Source organism: Chelonoidis abingdonii, chromosome 5, assembly GCF_003597395.2.
Source record: "Chelonoidis abingdonii isolate Lonesome George chromosome 5, CheloAbing_2.0, whole genome shotgun sequence".
Classification (NCBI taxonomy): Eukaryota; Metazoa; Chordata; order Testudines; family Testudinidae; genus Chelonoidis; species Chelonoidis abingdonii.
In genome coordinates this window covers 35,564,291-35,584,147 of record NC_133773.1, presented here as the reverse complement: position 1 = coordinate 35,584,147, position 19,857 = coordinate 35,564,291, and the positions used below count along the sequence as shown (strand labels likewise).

Sequence of the window (19,857 nt, the reverse complement as noted above, 5' to 3'; positions counted from 1 at the left end):
AGATTTGGACAGCTAAAGGGTTGGTAACTGATCTCCTTTCCCCATTCCAGACTGAAAAAAGTAGGGCAAATATAGCAAATGGTAGTGTACCCAGAATGATATGCTGATCAGGATTCTTCTAAAATTGGGATAAAACCTTAGTTTTATTAAAACAGGCTGAGAAAATGGAATTGTCCCAAGCCATTTTTAACATGGTTAGATCCTGTCTATGCTATCCAAGGAAGCTCTGTTATGCCCTTTTTTGGCAAATACCTTATTCAAAGGCAGCTGTCTAGAAAGGTGGAAACACATTTCAAATTGCTGTGTAGAAAGAGCCAAAGAAAACTGTGTATTCCTGTAGGTTGCCAAAGATCTCCTTTTATCAGGGAGAAGAGCTAAACATATCTTATTAAATTCTTTTTAAATTCAGGAAGATGTATATTGTAGAGAATATAATGTAATCTGTGCAAAGGTCCTGTTTTTGTGATTCTATTTTGATGTTAACCTGAAGGATCAGTGACCCTGAGGCCTGGTCTACACTGGGGGGTGGGGAATCAATCTAAGTTACGCAACTTCAGCTACATGAATAACGTAGCTAAGTCGATATACTTAGATTGACTTACCGTGGTGTCTTCACTGTAGGGGGACCAGATTACCGATTTTATAGGGACAGTCCTGATATTTGGGGCTTTTTCTTATATAGGCTCCTATTACCCCCCACCCCGTCCCGATTTTTCACACTTGCTGTCCGGTCACCCTACTTCACTGCAGTGAGTCGACTGCTGCCACTCCCATCGACTCCGCCTGCACCTCTCATGTCAGTGGAGTGCAGGAGTTGACGGGAGAGCGCTCGGAGGTGGATTTATCACGAGACGTGATAAATCGACCCCCGCAGGATTGATTGCTGCCCGCCAATTCGGCGGGTTGTGTAGACATACCCTGAGTGTTTTTTGCTTAATTTGAAATGAAGAAGAAAGCAGAAGCTTGTTATAAATCAGATTAATAGAGAAACTGATTATCTAATGTACATGCTTAAAAGCAGTTAAAAACTGCTAAACATTTTAGATCTTCCCCTGCCCAGATAAATTTGTTTGGTACACCACACACTTCTCTAAAGTAATTTTCTCCTGAGTTTTCCAATTATTTCCTACTCTCTTTTAGTCTATTTTTCTTCATAATCCCTTCTAATCCTTACCTTGGAATGAAATTCCACCCTCCCGCCTGCAAAAGTTCCTGATTTTCCTCTTTACCAGCACCATGCAAAAAAACATTTTTTTGTTGTTGTTTCTCCTGAAGCATACTAGATTAACATTTTTCTTTTCAAACCATGGTTTAGAGGGCATGTTTTATGGTAGTGTTGTGTTATGGTTTTATGGGTGACCACACATCAGTAACCTACAGAATACTTTGGCTTGTCAGAAAAGTCCTTTCCTGCTATGGATGACTACATAAACTTTCCTACTGTTTCTCATTGCAGAATTAATAATACATTTATTTCTACCTTTGACTCTGCTTCCAAGTATAAACAGTTGAAGCATAGCTTAATTTTATCAGGTGGTGATAATTTCTATTACATTAACTTTTGCAGGAACAAAATTCTTTTCAACTTGCATTATACGCAAAATGCAATAACTTCAAAGAAAAATAGTGAGAGATAAAAACAGTAAGGGGAAAATTCTTGCTCAAAAGTGAAATACCTGCTACTCTGTATTCACCAGTGAGAGCTATTGAATTATATCTGGACTTCATCTTTTTCTGTACCCTGTAATAATTATTTTACTTTGGGGAGTGAGGGTGGAGATCGAAGTCTGTGTGTAATGTAGTTTTCAAGTAAGTTTCCTTAGAGCGTTGCATCTATATTTTAAAGAGAAATATTTCTACAGGGAAAAATAATATTGTGATATACAGAGATGAATGTTTGGAGCGTACAGTAGGTTTTTGGCTTTGTAGAGGCTTTTAACTGTTGCTTGGCCTATAACTAGGGAGTTGGTGAACAGTTGCAGAACCTTTCATCTCTAAGAAAATGTGTCAAAACCAGCCTAGGTGAAAGAAACAAATAAATCCTATCTGAGTGTTATATGTGAAATACTGGCTCCACTGAAGTTAATAGCAAAACTCCCTGCCTTACAAGGAATAGACTGGTGGTCTCTCCTTTTGTGAATGATGGATGATTGTGACAGCAGTTCAGGGTGCAATGAGGAGTTGTCACTACTTGCCCTGCAACCCTGGGTGTCTCACAATGTTTTGCTGCTGTAGCTGCCAACTTGGGATGTTCACAACAATCCCAGAAGCATGCAAGTCACACTCTGAGGCCAGGTCTACACTGCGACTTTAAATCGGTTTAATGGCCGATATACCGATTTAACGCTGTATCCGTTCACACGACGTCGTCATTTAATACTCGAGTAACGGCTCCTTAAATCGATTTCGGAACTCTCTCCCACGAAGAGGAGTAGCGGCTAAATTCGATAGCGATAACTCGGATTAGGGTTCATGTGGACGGAAATCGACGTTATTGGCCTCCGGGCGGCATCCCAGAGTGCAGCACTGACTGCTCTGGACAGCAATCTGAACTCGGATGCAGCGGGCAGGTAAACAGGAAAAGCCCCGCGAACTTTTGAAGAATTACATTTCTGCTTGCCCGCGTGGAGCTCTGATCGAGGCTGGCGATGCAGTTTTGAAATCGAAAAGGCTCCAGCATAGACCGTACGGAGATACAGGTCTGATCGCGTATGGGAGACAACTGTTGTATCCAGCTCCGTTACAGCAACGAAATGCCAAAGCGTTTGAATAAAAAACTCCAGGATACACAGCGCTGTGTGACAAGCGTAACGGGAGCCAGAGCTCAAATGGATGCTCATGAGGGAGGGAGGGGGTACTGAGGACTCCAGGCTATCCACCCATCACAGCAGTCTCTGCTTATTTGCATTCTGGCTGAGCTCCCATGTTGTAGAGTTCAAACACAGTGTCTGGCGTGGTTCGGAGAACAGCTCCTCCGTTTATTTCCCCCACCACACGTGAAAAAAAAAGGGAAAGATTGCTGTGCTATGGCGTTTGCTCAATGCACTCCGCGAAAAGGCGCCAAAGGTGTTGCTGCCTTCACAAGGGAGGGGTGAGGCTGTACCAGCACCCCCGGGGCAGTGTTTCTGCCCCATCAGGCACTGTGCTCTCAACACGGAAGTGGGATATGGGATAGCTAGGAACAGCTACCCACAGTGCCACGCCTCCTGAAATCGATGGTAGCTTTGGACCATGGACGCAAACAATCGATTTCGGGATCCCACTGTGGACGCGCTAAACCGATTTTATTAGATCTGTTTTGTAATATCGGTTTAAGCTAATTCGAAATAATCGTGCAGTGTAGACGTACCCTGAGTGTCTGTGTGCTAGGCAGACCTGGTTCAGTAGCTTGGACCCCAGCAGCCTATTTACAGACCCACAGCCACCCTCTGGCTTGCAGCAGCTTTGGTTACTACTTGCAGGGTAATACACACTCTCAATCCCGAATTTTCCCCAAACCAAGTGCTCTGTAATATCCTTCCCTCCACTGGACAGTTCAGAGAAAAAAGATTTGTTCTTGTAAAGAGACAAAAGCACATACAGTTTAAATACACCCTTCCATTTAAACATAGAAGTGAGTTGGTTTATAATGGAAAAATGAAACATGTTTATTAGCAATTGGACATAGGTTAAGTGATGCCAAGTAAAAGAATAGTTTGAAAGGTTTACAGGCAAATAAAAGTATAAACATGCATCAAAGTGTCTAAAGCTTAATCTAGCAAGGTACGTTCTTTGCGTAAGTAGGTTTCTCATCTATATTCAGTTCTCGAACACTGAAAAGTGAAATACTTGCTGTACTGTATTCCCTATTGAGTATTATTGAATTGTATTTGGACTTCATCTTTTTCCTGTACCCTGTAATAATTATTTTACTTTGAGGAGTGAGGGTGGAAGTGGAAGTCTGTGTGTAATGTAGTTTTCATGTAAGCCTTCTTAGAGAATTGCATCTATATTTTAAAGAGGAATATTTCTACAGGGAGTATCTGTCAATCTTTGGTTGAAGGACCCATCTTTCTCAGCTTGCAAGAGTTCTGGCCTCTTGTGTCTGTTTAGTGATGGATGCCAAAGATGTCACCTGTCCTTGCTTATCTCTTCCAAATTTCAATGACCTTGCTTTAAGAGGCAGGATGACCTCATGCTGTTATTTTCCTTCCTGTTGGCTTCCCATCCCCTTGCATGTAAAGTGAGGCTTCTGTTGTTTTGATTCTACCATGCTTAATTTGCATAGGAGACAGGTAAATAGCTGCCTTCTTTCTTGTCCGGGAGAGCATTTGTTTCTTCATGTTTGGACACAGACTTTAAAACATAATATCACTAAGTATCCATATTTCCTCATATAGTGTTAACACAGACATTTCAGAGTGCTGTGACTTTGCTTTATACACTTTATAATAGAGTAGTATTGTATAAATTAGTTGGTTCAGTTGCTTATTCTTGAGGTTCAGACCCCTTGTCTTTATAGACCAATAAACCTTTGAGGCCCTTCAAAGTTAAGTTTATGAGAAAGGGAACCCTGAGTCTGATGAAGGAAGCTCCATGCTCTTTCTTCCCCCATTTGTGTTTGCTGAAATACAAATTGTTCTATTTCCTCCATATCCTCCCGCAGCTGTCTTGATGTTCCTGTTTACTGCTTATCTGTAAATTGAAGTGAACAATAGACCTGTTTTAATAAGTTCCTGGCTATACCTGGCTTACACATACTTTAGTCATAATTCCAGAATATATTCATAGCTCTTAATATACATCATGTACATGCATCAAGCAAGAATATTAATGACCAGAGAGTTGTTAGTTTTCATATGATAACTTACAAGGCACATTTTGTACAAAGATTATTACAATAGCATGGAGGATGTGAATACAGGAATACTTAGTGGCACAATGGGTCGTTGAATCTCACTGTGGCTGGGGAAGATATCTCACCTGATCACCTTCCTGTAGGCTCCTTGCAAATATTCAAAGGAACGGCAACATTTTGCTCACAGTTTATATTGTAATTCTATAGTAATTTCACTGACTTTAATTAAGTTACTCTGGATAAGTAACTGCAAGTAGCAGTTAGCCCTACATTTGATCACCTATACCACTTCAACAGTGATTCCTGCCAGCTTTATATTAAATGTAATGTGGCAAGGCACCTTCTCAGTCTCACCAGCCTCAGCTGTTTTTTGCCTTGGTGAGATGGGCTTGGGGTAAAACAGTCGCTCTTGGCTGCACTAGGGCAGTCCGCCCTTCTCTCAGCCAGTGTTTTGGCCTATTTTTCTCCCTTATGGGAGAAAATGCAGCCTCCCCTCCTGGAGAGGATTGCTTCCTTGCTGCTACTCCTATAGCTTGACTCTCTCTCTTTCCACAGGGGAGGGTTTAAAAAGGTCTTAGGCAGCACTTAGTTAGAATCAGCTGATCCTAACTGACCTCAAGTAACTCCCTCTCAGCTGATCTTGATTGACCTGTAGTCACCCCTCCTCAGTTGATACGGAGGAGGGACATTTAACCTTCTGGGACCGTTTTCTACCCCTTTTCTCCCTACAGCGGTCTGTCCTGAGTTTATCACAGTAATTAACAAACACAGCTCTTACATTCATTATTAATAAAACAATGTTAAATCGAGACTGAGAAGAATATTTTAGAAAGCAACAAATCAAATGGCACAAATTAAAAAAAAATAAGAGAAACACAATGCAAAACAAACCCACTTTGTCTCCCACCTCTAAATCAAAGACAGCTGTATGTAATTTAATAGCACTTGCCTTCTTATTTAAACAATAAACATTTCACCAAACTGCTGTAAGGAAGTACCAGTCCTATGAGTCTCCCCATAAATAAAAGATCAGGAAAGAAAAATGTCTTAAATTAAAGTTTATATGATACATGTCTTAGATCCCTTTCTCCAGGAAATGTATAATAGATACATCTCCCTCCCTCCCTCTCCTTACATAAATACACCATTGTGTGTTTTCTCCCTTTAAAAAAAATCAATATTGCAAAAAAGAGATATGGCCCACCTCTCAGTAAACAACGTAAAACTTTGAATATTAATCTGATCCTTCATACATAATAAGTAATGTATGATGTAGTCTTTGAAAATTTTATTGTAATTTTGCCTTAATAAAAATCTTAAACCCCACCCTCCCCCAAACCACCATCCTTTTCATCCTTACTCAACTGAGGATATAGTCACACACTCACAGTGGAATTTGGGGGTTTGTATTCTGTCACAAGATCCCCAGGGTGCAACCTGGGGCAGTGGGACTACTGTGTCCCCTTAATTCTCTCCAGTTCTTTCACAGTGCTTTGCTAGAGACCAGCAGCAAGCCCTTCCAGGTGCTGTGATCACTCAGCACAATAGTATGTGAATCCCTGCACCCAGCTAGATTGCATGAATGCTCCCAGAGACACTCATGAATCACACACAGAAAAGCACTAGCCTAATCCCCCCAACTCCCAGCACTGCACCTCAGGAATATACCATCTTGCATTGCTCAAGATGAGTAGTTCAAATTTATTAATTGGTTCAGCATTTCGTCAATGGAAAGTGGATATACACCAGCCTTTGCAATACCTGAGCATATTTGCCATACACTTCATACAAACTCACTAGTAAAGATAAACTGTAAAACAGATTTATTGATTACAAAGATAGATTTTAAGTGCTCTTAAGTGATAGGCAAAAAGTCAGTTAGTTACCAAAATAAAATAAAATATAAGCATGCAGTCTAAACGCTCAACCCTATTAGACTGGGCAGCAACTAGACTAAGCAGTTTTTCTCACCCCACTGGATATTGCAGCTCATAGTACTCGGATTTCCACCTCGAAATCTGGGCCAGTCCCCTTAGTTGGAGTCTTCAGAGTGTCCACCATAGATGGGTGAAGGAGGAAGGCCAAGCATGTGTCCACTGTGTCTGTTTTATACCCTCAGTCCTATGTGCTTGGGGAGCGCAAATCCAGGCATGTCTGGAGGCATTGCTGAGTCTCAAGGCAAGGTTGAGCAATTCCCCTGGTGTGGTCTCATGCAGGTGAGTCATTTCATTGTACCTCCCATGCTGGACAATGGCTGCTGATGGGTTGTTTGACACCTCTCCTGGGTGTTGGTTACTTTCCTGGCTGTTGCCTCTGGGAAGTAATATCTGGCAGATACCCCAATGTACAGCATGTTTTAGTGACAACCATACAACACAATTCTCATAACTTCATATGCATTAATGGTATACACATATGGATAGAGAAATGACTTTCAGCAGATCATAACCTTTCCCCTGATACCTTACAAGGCATGCTTTATAGGTAAGATCACAACTATATTGAAATGAGGAATATGGGGATTACAGGACACTCCCCCAAGGTATAGAATGTCACATGTTCCCAAATCACTTAGGCTCTTTTGAGTATGAAATTTCTATCCAGGTATGTCATATCCACATGTGGTCCAGTTGTTTGCACAATATTTTAAAACAAAAACATGCATTTGGAAAAATATAAGGCTTTTTCATATTTCATACCTTCAAGGCAACTTTCCCACCATTCCTTCATCTTCAGACTGTGACTTCTCTTAAGTCTTGGACTGAGACAGTGCATAACCTTTCTGATGTCCCTCTGCACAGATGTGAATTTCACCTTTTGTGTATATGATTTATATTTATGTAACACTGAAAGAATCAGAAGCACTTTGCAGACATTTCTAGCCATGGGTTCAATGCTGCATGTCTGCCATGCATAGAACTCTTGCCGAAACCAACTTCTCTTCTCTTCTCCAATTACTGGAAGACTGTGTCCAGTTCTGATGTTCACAAAAAGGATGGTGAGAAACTGAAAGGGATTCAGAAAAAAGTTACAAGAATGATTTGAGGTCTGCAAAGTATATCCAAGAGCAGGCTGAGAAGTCACTTGATCGCAGTCAAAAAGTACCTACATAGACTTATAGACTCAAAGACTTTAAGGTCAGAAGGGACCATTATGATCATCTAGTCTGACCTCCTGCACAGTGCAGGCCACAGAATCTCACCCACCCACTCCTGTAACAAACCCCTAACCTATGTCTGAGTTACTGAAGTCCTCAAATTGTGGTTTGAAGACCTCAAGCTGCAGAGAATCCTCCAGCATGTGACCCATGACTTTGGGAAAGAGATTTCTGATAGTAAAGTGTTCTTTAAACTAGCAGAAAAATGCAGTTTTGGAAACGCTGGTCTCTCCCGTGAAATCTGTATAGTATAGGGCAAAAGTACACAAAATAATGGATTTCATGAGGAGAGACCAGATTTCACAGTCTGACACGTTTTTCATGGCCATTTATGTGGTAGGGCCCTACCTAGAGCACTCAGTTTTATCTCTAAGTAAAATGAGAAGTATAGTATTATAAAACACTTTTTATTAGAATTGCATTTTAAAACACGGATAGAGAGCTATCTTGCATAAGGTCGATTTCACATTTTGACCATAGAAAATGTGGAGGCCTCTATTTCAAATATATTTTAAAAATTTTCAATCGCCTCTGGTTTGAGAGTGAGCAGCAATTCATTGTCAACCATTCTGGGATGCCATTATGTACTATACTACACCTCTGCCTTGATATAACGCTGTCCTTGGGAGCCAAAAAATCTTACCGCATTACAGGTGAAACCGCGTTATATCGAACTTGCTTTGACCACCAGAGTCCACAGCCCGGCCTCCCCGGAGCACTGCTTTACCACGTTATATCTGAATTTGAGTTATATTGGGTCACGTTATATTGGGGTAGAGGTTGTGACAGACCCAAACCAGTGGGGTACAGGAGTCTGGTAGAAGGCAAATATACTGGTCACTGGATGAGTAGTTTTCTGTTCCCTGAGTGACCAGAGCAAGGGCTGCACTAGAATAATCAGGAACGTGCTAGAACCAATTAAGGCAGACAGGCTGATCACCTGCAGCCAATCAAGGCAGGCTAATCAGGGCACCTGGGTTTAAAAAGGAGCTCACTCCAGTCAGATGAGGGGGTGCCAGAGGAGAGGAAGTGTGTGTGAGGAGCTGGGAGTGAGAGGGTGTGCTGCTGGAGGATTAAGGAGTACAAGCATTATCAGACACCAAGAGGAATCACCTGTGGTGAGGATAAAGAAGGTGTTTGGAGGAGGCCAGGGGAAGTAGCCCAGGGAGCTGTAGCTGTCATGCAGATGTTACAAGAGGCACTATACACAGCTGCAATCCACAGGGCTCTGGGCTGGAACCCGGAGTAGAGGGTGGGCCTGGGTTCCACCCACACCTCCCAACTCCTGATCAGACACAGGAAAAGTTGACCCAGACTGTGGGGAAGATCACTGAGGTGAGCAAATCTGCCAATAAGCGCAGGACCCACCAAGGTAGAGGAGGAACTTTGTCGCAAGGTGTATATATAAAGGATGAATGATTAGAGCAGGTTGGTAACCTTTGGCACATGGGTCATCAGGATAATCTGCTGGTGGGCCGTGAGACATTTTGTTTACACTGACCATCCACAGGCACAGACCCCCGCAGCTCCCAATGGCTGCAGTTCGCTGTTCCCGGCCAATAGGAGCTGCAGGAAGTGGTGCAGGCTGGAACTGCAAACTGCGGCCACTGGGAGCTGCATTATTATGTATGACTGTGTTCTACTCCACAATGGAGAGTTAGCACAACTTCTCTAGGAACTACAAATGGTGGGAGGGACTAAGGTGAATTACTAAGACTAACCAACTCTAGAGACGTACCACACCCTGAATTGCTTTGCATATACTGGTTTAAGGTGGGTTTTCCAGCGACCAACAGACAAATGGCTTTTGGCAGAAAAAGACTGCAGGTAAACTGACTCAGCCTTTTTTTCTGATCCAGCAAATGGGCAGAACCATCTGTCCAAGGGAGAGAGGCTGACCCTTGCCAAGGAGTTGGAAGGACTTTGACCTATTAAGGCCCCATAGATAATGCTGCGAGTCTGTCACTTTCTGGGATCTCTGTGACTTCTGCAGCGGCTGGTGCGTCAGTCTCGGGCAACTATGCCTCCCCCACCCCAGCATCCTGGGCCACGTGCCACCCCCGCCCCCAGCAGTAGCGGGGGTTCCAGACCGTGCGCTGCTGCCCCTCCCAGCAGCAGCAGGGGTCTCAGGCCGCAAGCTGCCAGCCCAGCCCCAGAGCACCCAGGGTGCCTCTGGGCCACTCCCCAAGCACCCAAGATTTAGTCGGGGGTATATAATACAAATCATGGACAGCTCACAGGCCATGAATTTTTGTTTATTGCTCCTGATCTGTCCATGACTTTTACTAAAAATACCTGTGACTAAAATGTAGTTTTACAAGAATGATTTGAGGTCTGCAAAGTATGTCCAACTGCAGGCTGAGAAGTCACTTGATCACAGTCTAAAAGCACCTACATGGGAAAGAGACTTCTGGTAGTAAAGCGTTGTTTAAACTAGCAGAAAAAGTCAAAAGGAGATACCATTAAGAGACAAGAAGGTGAAGATTTTTAACAATGAATACTTAACCAGTGGAATAATTTACATAGGAGTATGGTGAATTCTCCTTCACTTGAAATCCTTAAATCAAGACTGCATGTCTTTCTAAAAGAAATACTCTAGTTCAAACACAAATTATAGGCTTGATGCAGAAATTGCTGGGTGAGGTCCTGTGGTCTGTGGTATAGGAGATCAGACTAGATAATTATAAGGGTCTTTTCTATCTCTACAATTTGTGAACTTCCATCTCCTCTTCTGATATTCCTTATGTAACTCTGTCTAATAACATTTTTTCTTTTCTCCTTTTCTCCTGTACAATTTACCAAAATCAAAACAAGGATCTGAAAAAAGAAAAAAAAAAAAAAAAAGCCTCATAGCTACTCCTCTTTCTTAAACTATTGTAAAACTGAAACCATTTTGCTTAATCCAGTGTCCTATAACTAGGGCTTTACCAAATTCACGGTTCATTTTGGTCAATTTCATGGTCATGGGATTTTAAAAATAGTAAATTTCATGATTTCAGCTATTTGAATCTGACATTTCACAGTGTTGTAACTGCAGGGGGCCTGACCCAAAAGAGGATTGTGAGGGAGTTGCAAGTTTATTGAAGGAGGGTTGCAGTATTGCCAATATTATTTCTGCGCTGCTGCTGACGGCAGTGCTGCCTTCAGAGCTGGGCTGCCAGAGAGTGGTGGCTCTGAAGGCAGCAGAGCAAAAGTAAGGGTGGCAATACCTTATCATGCCATCTTTACTTCTGCGCTGCTGTTTGCAGGGTGTTGCCTTCAGAGCTAAGAGCCCGGCTAGCAGCCACTGCTCTCTGTCCACCCAGCACTGAAGGCAATGCAGAAATAAGGGTGGCAATAGTGTAACCCCCCTTCAATAACCTTGCAACTACCCCACCTCTTCTTTTTGGGTTACGACCCGTGACTAAAATGTAAGCTTTTTGCATGTGTATATGAATTTTTGTTGTGTCCTTATGTTTTCTTTTGTGTAGTGCCTTTACCTTACGTAATGCCTTTACATTGAGAATAAAGATGCTTGTTTAGAAAAAGCAGTATGGTAACTTGTAACTGCTGGCAGTATGCTGATCGTAGCCCTTGGAGAGAAAGCAAAGCACAGGTGCTGACCTTTTGGTAGGCTGGCTTGCTGGGGATATCACAGTGTAAGGCAGGGAACTGTGCAGGCTTAAAAACCTCTGGTCAGAAGACAGTGTTATAAGGGTCCCTACACGGAGACCAGTGATTGTGGGAAATTGGAGACTTGACTGGTAACGCCTGGAGTGTATCACAGAAGTGGGGACACAGAAGCAGTTACCCTGAAATGGTGATATTGCTAGTCTAGGACTCTTGAGATCTGGGCTTTCTTCCCTGCTGTGCCCTGTGTGACTTTGGACAAATCATTTAGTCTCTCTCTTCTTTAGATCCTGATCTGTAAAATGGGAATAATATCACCAGGGTTTGTGAGGCTCTCTCTTTCTCTGAGTGTATATGATAAAGATTGTGAGGTACTCAGTAACTACGGTGATGGGGCCCTATAATTACCCAAGTTAGACTTTAGGATTTGACCTGAATAGACTCTGCAGAAAATCTTCATTACACAAGCATCGTTTCTTGCACAAAGGGTCATGTACTTATACCACTGTTCTACTGCATGTGTAATATATTATATAAATGACAGAGGATGTTTGATTTACAAATTTTTAATTCTGTAATTGGTTAGTATTTATTGTTGGTGTGTGCTGTTATGTGGTATATGTTTATATGCCTATCAGAGCTATACAGCACCCATGGCTAAGCTTTGTTTGTTTACAGTATTTTAAAAAATCAAAATAACTAGTGTATAGTGGGATAGAAATGAACTTTCTATTCATTTGGTGCATTCTATTAAGAGAAATCTAAAACCGGAGCTTTTAAATTAATATAATTATCAAATGTGTTGGGCCAGATTCTGTTCACACTTAAAATGGCATAAAGCAGGTGTAATTTCGTCAGTGTTGTTACTTCAGACTTACATCATTATAACTGAGTGTCAACTATGATCCATTGCATACAAACCTGTATTACTAAGCTAAAACTATGTAGTCTGTGGGTGCTGTTGCTTAGAACCAGCTGTGATTAACTTTGTGACAATTGCTATTAGAATATATTTCTATAGTCCTTACAACATAAAAGAGCCTAAAGGGATAGAACTGTATTAATTCATTTGATGTCATATTGCATTTTGCTGCACACTGTTGTTGATCAATATATCACTGGTGTCAATGGCATCCTGTCATCTATAATGTCAGCATCATGGGTGTGCCTTTACCTACTCTGTGTGACATTTCCTTTTGTTTCTCTAGCTGTAGCAACTTGCCAGATGCTGAACTATTCCCATTTTTATTAGATTAGCATTTACATTAATATTTTAAAATAAATATATAGAAAAAACAACCAACCCAGTTCCCAACACGTCAATTGTTGTAGTGCATAAAATGACATATCAATCATATATGTCAAGTCATGTCATAATATGGTATGTCATATTATGAGGACAGAATATACTCAAAGTATTTATTATTTTTTAGATCAAAACACTTTCTCATTTTCTAGATTAGTGTCTCCTATTCAAGTTGTAATTAAACAGTTTGACAGTTAAACAATTATTTTCTTGTTGAAAATGTCAAACTACTTCATTATATCACAAACAAGAGACATTTTCAACATCAAAATAAGTTGCTTTAATCTGTATAAAGTAACAGCTGCCCCAATATCTTTTTGTAAATAAAATACAGTAAAAATAAGAAAGTAATTGTTTTGAATATTATACTTTGTCTGCATAATATGACATGATCTGATATGTGAGATGCACTACCACTCCTACTAATGAGACATAATGAAACATAAAGACAATAAATAATATGAAAAGGAAAAAATTAAACATATTTTGTTTTGAAACAGTTTCAAAAAATTTTCTAAACAAAATTTAAAAAAGGGATATTTTATCAGAATTTCTATTCCACAGGAAATTTCAAAAATATTTATGTTCTAGTTTGAAACATAAATTTCATTTTTTTCTGAAAACAGTTGAAAATCTAAATTTCTATCTCTACCACTCTGTTTCAGATTACAAAGAGAAAAAAATCTAACATGGTAGCTGTGGATATTAGATAAAATGGAGGTTAAAATTGTTTTCTTTTCGACAGAAAATACGAAGGACATTCTGGTGATTTATGAAGAAGAGGCAGAAGAATGGGCTTTGTATTTAAAATCACTTTTCAAACACATTATAAAGGAAGAAGGAATCTTACTTTACAACCTAGAGACTTTATCTTTTCAGCATCTGGAGTCACACTCTCTATCCTGTTATAGATGTAAACTGCTCATACTATCAAGTGGTCTTCTAAAGTGCCTGGATCAAAAGAGAAGATATTTCTTGGTCAGGGTCCTTGAGCCTCCAGCTAGGGTAGTGATTCTACTTTGTGGGGTGGAGAACTCAGACGTTCTACATGAGATACTGACTTTAGACCAAAGAAGCCAAGAGATCTCCACTGATCAGGATCCCGAGGAATATCTCTCCATTGTTGCTGGTGTTATTCAACAAGGTAATTTTAAATTTTAATCCTGATAATGATATATTTGTCACTTAATTATGATTAAAGTTATCCTACTCTTAGATCCAGAATAAGGAGTATGTAACTTTGGAAAGTCTAACACTTCAGTGAATGTTCTTCAGAAGCTGTCTGATGAGCTTAAAAGGATGATATACTCTTGTTTCTCTGACCCCTGGGTTCAGATAATTATATCAATCTAATGCCTGCCATTAGTATGGCTGAAAAATGTGTATGCATGTCTCATAACTTTCAGTAAAAACAAGGCGTACTTATGACACCTTAGAGACTAACAAATTTATTTGGGCATAAGCTTACATGGGATATAACCCACTTCATCAGATGCATGGAGTGGAAAATACAGTAAGCAGGAATAAATATACAGTACATGAAAAGATGGGAGTTGCCTTACCAAGTGGGGGGTTAGTGTTAATGAGGCCAGTTCAGTTAGGGTGAATGTGGCCCATACCCAGCAGTTGACAAGAAGGTATGAGTATCAACAGAGAGGAAATTATTCTTCCACTCCATGCATCTGATGAAGTGGGTTATATCCCACGAAAGCTTATGCCCAGATAAATTTGTTAGTCTCTAAGGTGCCACAAGGACTCCTCGTTGTTTTTACTGATACAAACTAACATGGCTACCCCTCTGAAACCTGTCATAACTTTCAAATTGTCTTAATTTCATAGTTCAGAACTTCCTAGGCAATGAGCTAATATGGCAAATATGCCATCCACAAAGTTTGGGCTCACTTCAGTCATTCTTTTTCTCTCCAATGCACACACAAGCTGAAACAGTATGCTAATCTTCTGCACCAGCTGAAACAAGAAGTTTCTGTGAAATAGAATTGCATCCTGTATATGTTTGTTACATGACTGCTGAGGCAGATCAGCACTGAGCAGGAGGCTGAACAGGAGGTCAACATAAGAGTTATTTTAAGAGTTTAAGTAGTGATTAGTCTTGTGCTGACCCATTGCACAGGGTTGAAATTTGCTAGTACTTTACTGTGTTGTAGAAATGGAACTGAGGAGTCACGTTATACCTAGCACCATCTGTAGTCAGTTTTGTAGGAAGACTGTATCACAATCAATTTGGGGAGGCCAGTCCAGTAATATTATCACAGGCTCCACACACATCACCCGATATGCACTCCTGATAGGCATTTGCTGCTGCTGCTGCTTTTTCATAGCCTCTCAGTCCTCTGTCTGCTCCCAAACTCCTTCTGTTTTGTGTGGTTATATTACTCACATACACTCTTGCCCCTATATGTTAGTTTTTTGTTACAGCTGCTGTTCGAAAACTTTCAGTCAGCATGCAAAGTGCATACTCAGTGAAGCAGGACATGAGCCTTGACCTCAGAAACTGCACATTATGTGTTGGGTAGATTGTTGTGCTGCTATCTAGCAAGTAGCTCCACATCAGAGTTTTTTTTCTTTTACTTTCAAAAAAAAAAAAAAAGGAGGAAGGAAAGTCCATCAAAAACTTGACATTAAACATTTGAAGGTTGGAAAATGAAGTACTCAAAAGTCAGGGAATATGAATTAAAACATAGGGTCTGATTTTTTCCTCTCTCTCTTGTCCCAGTCTTATGTTAGAGCAACTCCACCGAAGTGCTGTCATGAAGTGGAGTTGCACCAGTGTAAAACTATGTCAGTGGTGTGGAGAAGTACACCCACAGTCTTTAATTACATGAACATAGGGGTTTACCTTGCAGTAACGCTGGTGTGTAACTGAAAGCATGCTGAGACCCAAGTGAACAGACACGAATGTACTTACAAACAGAAGTCCTAGATCCCCTCCTCTGCATAAGCTTTTTGCACATTTCCTGACGATTAATATTTCTCCCTATAGGACAGGGGTAGCCAAACGGCATCTCACAAGCCACATGTGGCTCTTTTAGAGTAAAAGTGCAGCTCGTGAAGCCTCCCTACCCCATTCTCCACCTGCCAGATTGGGGTGGGGGAAGGGGAAGAGCTTGGGGCTTCTGCCCTGTGGCAGGGTGGTGGGACTAGGTTTCTGCCCAGTGGGGTGGGGGTCTAGGTGCCTCAGCCCCAAGCAGGTGCGCCTGGCTGTTGAACTTCTGAAGATTATCATAGGCAGCTTGGAGGATCAGTAAGTTTGGCCATCTCTGTGCTAGGAGCTCCTACCTTTCCCTCAAGGCCTCTCTTTCCTTTCATGTTCTGGAGTAAAGCTAATCAGAGTCACCCAAATTGGCTTCCAGAAGGAGTCATCAGAAAAGTTCTGCACCTTCCTACAGTGCATTACTGATACTTGACTATTAAATGGGAGAGAGCTCTTTGGCTCAGTAACCTTGTCATTCATGGGAATGAAATCAATGGGATCACACGAGTATAGCTAAGAGGAGAATTTAGCACAGGGACTGTACTTCCACATAAGTGGAAACTGCAAACAGGAAACTGCAAACATTTATTAAAAAAACAAGTACAGTTTCTTAGAAGAAAGGTGTTCATTTTTGTCAGAGTCACAAATCATTTGTTTACAGTGTCAGACTGCAGAATATGACAACATAAACTGACAAGGCTCCCATAATATCCTGTCTCTAATAGTGACCAGTACCAGCTGCTTCAGTGGAAGGTGCAAAAAGAAAAAAAAGGCTGTTGTGGACAAATATGAAAATCACTTGATTACAATGAAAGTTTCTTCCTAATCTGTATCAGTTAGTGCTATGTCCTGAAGTGTAAAGATGTACATCTCTTATACTGTTTACTTCTGTTATATGTACCTGTGGATGTTTGCATTATCCATATTAATCTTTTATTTAGAATCCTGCAAAGCTGTCTCAATGATAACCTGTGGCAGTGATTGCAAAGATTATTTATGGATGTTGTAAAACCTTTTTTTCCTTTTGTCAGTTTTAAATTGGTAACTTTTTAATGAAAGGACAAGAGGTACCTTTTGTATACCAATGTTTTGTATGCCTCCATCATGTCTCCTCTGACTCTTCACTAAGCTAAATACTTTCAAGGTTTTCCGTTTCTCTTCATGTGGTAGCCTGCCCACACCTAGGTGACCAGACACCAAGTGTGAAAAATTGGGACAGGGATATGGGAGGCAGGGGAGGTAGAGTAATTGGCACCTATATAAGACAAAGCTCCAAATAGCAGGACTGCCCCTATAAAATCAGGACATCTGGTCAGCTTACCCACATCTCATTTTAATCTTCACACAACTGCAGAGTCAGTCTGTGCCAAAGGATGTTGTCATGGCCAAGACTATAACAGAGTTCAAAAAAGAACTAGATAAATTCATGGAGGATAGGTCCCTCAATGGCTATTAGCCAGGATGGGCAGGGATGGTGTCCCTAGCCTCTGTTTGCCAGAAGCTGGGAACGGACGACGGGGATGGATCACATGGTGATTACCTATTCTGTTCATTCTCTCTGGGGCACCTGACAGTAACCACTGTCAGAAAACAGGATACTGGGCTAAATGGACCTTTGGTGTGACCCAGTATGGCCATTCTTATGTTCTTATTTTCATCACCTATCTCTTATCCGCTCTGTTTCTGCAACAACTTTTGACATAGTGACCAAACAGAACACAAATTATATATATTTTACTCCTTTCTTTTCCATTTTCTCATAACATTCTTCATTGCTGCTAATTTGTTCTGTCTGCACACTTGTACCACCTTGCACAATACCTCTTATGCCTCCTAATCAATATTCATAAAACTCTCCCATTCTTCTTCTTAAAACCGATGTATACCGCAGCACATTTCAGTGTTAAATACTTGACACGACAGCATCAGTTCTCTGCATCTGAGTTCCATTCATTTCAGGGCACAGGAGGCCATTTGGCAGCTGATTTTGGCTCCATGATTCAGAACTGGGTTAGTCCTGGCATTAGATAAAACAGAAGAGGGCCTGTTCTGATTTATATCACTGGTTTACAAACTCTCAGACTTTACATCAATGTAGATTAGGTGTTAACAAACTCTGCCCTGCCATGCCACTACATCAGAGTGAGTAGCTGGCACAGAAGCAGGGTTTTCTGGCTTTAGGTCTGGAGGGAGTTCTGGAAAAGGGGATTCTCTGCTAGTTAATTTCCAGCAGGACTCTATTCTCGTTGTGCTGTCTGAGCACCAGAAAGTGCGTAGAATGGACCGAGAAATCCAGCTCCATATCTCTTTACCACACCACATTGTGCCAGCTTCAACCCTTTGGCACTGCTTTCCAAATGCATACTCTTATTGTGCTAGCCAAATAAATAATACTAATTAACATGCACACTTCAAATAAAGGTGTTAGTTGATAGTTAGATAATGTACCCACTAGAGATCCAGTTCACAGCATAGCATGATTCAAAGAAAACCTAAAATCAGGAGGGTTTGCTGTCTGTGGTTGAGAGCATACATAGGGGGAGCAAATGAGGAACTGAGACTCAGAGATTATGCTTTGTAACATATGTTTCCTGGATGGTGGCAGATTTTACTATGTTCCTATTTAGTGCTAGGAAGAATGCAAATATTTTTTCTGTTAAGAGATTGGCATAGCAAGACTTCTTAAAATGTGTGAACATTTTTACAGTGATGTCTGTTGAGCAGGGCCGGCTTCAGGCCACAGCACGCCAAGCGCGTGCTTGGGGCGGCACACCGCGGGGGGCGCTCTGCTGGTTGCTGGGAGGGCAGCAGGCGGCTCCGGTGGACCTCCCGCAGGCATTTCTGCGGAGGGTCCGCTGGTCCCGCGGCTTCGGTAGACTTGCCGCAGGCTCCACCGAAGCGCGGGACCATCGGACCCTCCGCAGAAACGCCTGCGGGAGGTCCACCGGAGCCGCGGGACCAGCGACCGGCAGAGCGCCCCCTACGGCGTGCCACTGTGCTTGGGGCACCGAAATTGCTAGAGCCGGCCCTGCTCTTGAGCAGCTCAATTAAACCTTTTCTTCTGGTTTTTTAACTGCCTGAGTACGTGTCATTAGAAATACACACTGTGCAGAAAAGTTAGGACTTAGGAGGTTGTATTTTCCCAAGCTAGCAACTAAGATTCTGTTTACTCTTCTATATAACCATGTGTTCAATTTTAATGCAAAGTGACTCTATTAATTTAGTATTTTGACTTTTCTTTGCCTCACCTTTTCTTAATATTGATGAAAGTACAGTTCAACACTGTGTTTTACTCTGTGCCTTTCCTCCTCCTCCCCCCCTCCCCCCGCTTCTTACCACTGTAGAGTAGCTGTCAACCTGACACTGCAGACAGCCAAGATTCTAGGCACGTACTTTCTCCTACATATTATGGTTACTATTATATATTCGTTAAGAAAGAGATCCTGTTGGCCTGGTTTTTCAGCGTAGACTTAATTGGGCCTTTGGTTTTATTCCTGCAATCATTTGTAGGCACAATTAGACAGATTCTGCGACTAAGTATGGTAATTGATTTGCTTGTGCAGTTAGATACTTAGATCTCAAAATGCCTTAAATTGTTTCTGCAGTTATTTCTGTCCTCATCTTGCAGATGCAAAAAGAGAGAGTAGATTTTGAAAATTTTATGCTTTATAGATACCTCTCTGGTAATATTTCTAAAATGAGCTTATTATTTTATGAGACTGTTTGGTAGAACTTTGAATCTATCTAGGGCTTGGGAATCTTAACATCTAGCACTCTCTTTAATGGCTCTATTTTATTTGATGGTGTTGACAAAAATAAACACAGCAGTCCTTTTCTCGTCTCCTACCAGCCTGTTCCCAAAGAAAAAGAGGGCCCTTTTCTTCATGACACAGGAGAAATCCATTTATTTAAAATTGAGCACCTAAATAATGATGCCTAAATCTACATTTAGCCAC

At 41.3% G+C, this 19,857-nt stretch overlaps 1 protein-coding gene across 2 annotated transcripts in view; it reads left to right on the top strand.

Moving 5' to 3' along the window:
* The window catches only part of BANK1 (B cell scaffold protein with ankyrin repeats 1), a 310,492-nt gene that overhangs the window by 29,401 nt on the left and 261,234 nt on the right, over positions 1 to 19,857 (top strand). For both annotated transcript variants that reach the window (XM_075066227.1, XM_075066228.1), the window contains exon 2: positions 13,655 to 14,053. In XM_075066227.1, the coding sequence (XP_074922328.1) occupies positions 13,655 to 14,053 (399 nt within the window). The remainder of the gene's footprint in view (positions 1 to 13,654; positions 14,054 to 19,857) is intronic.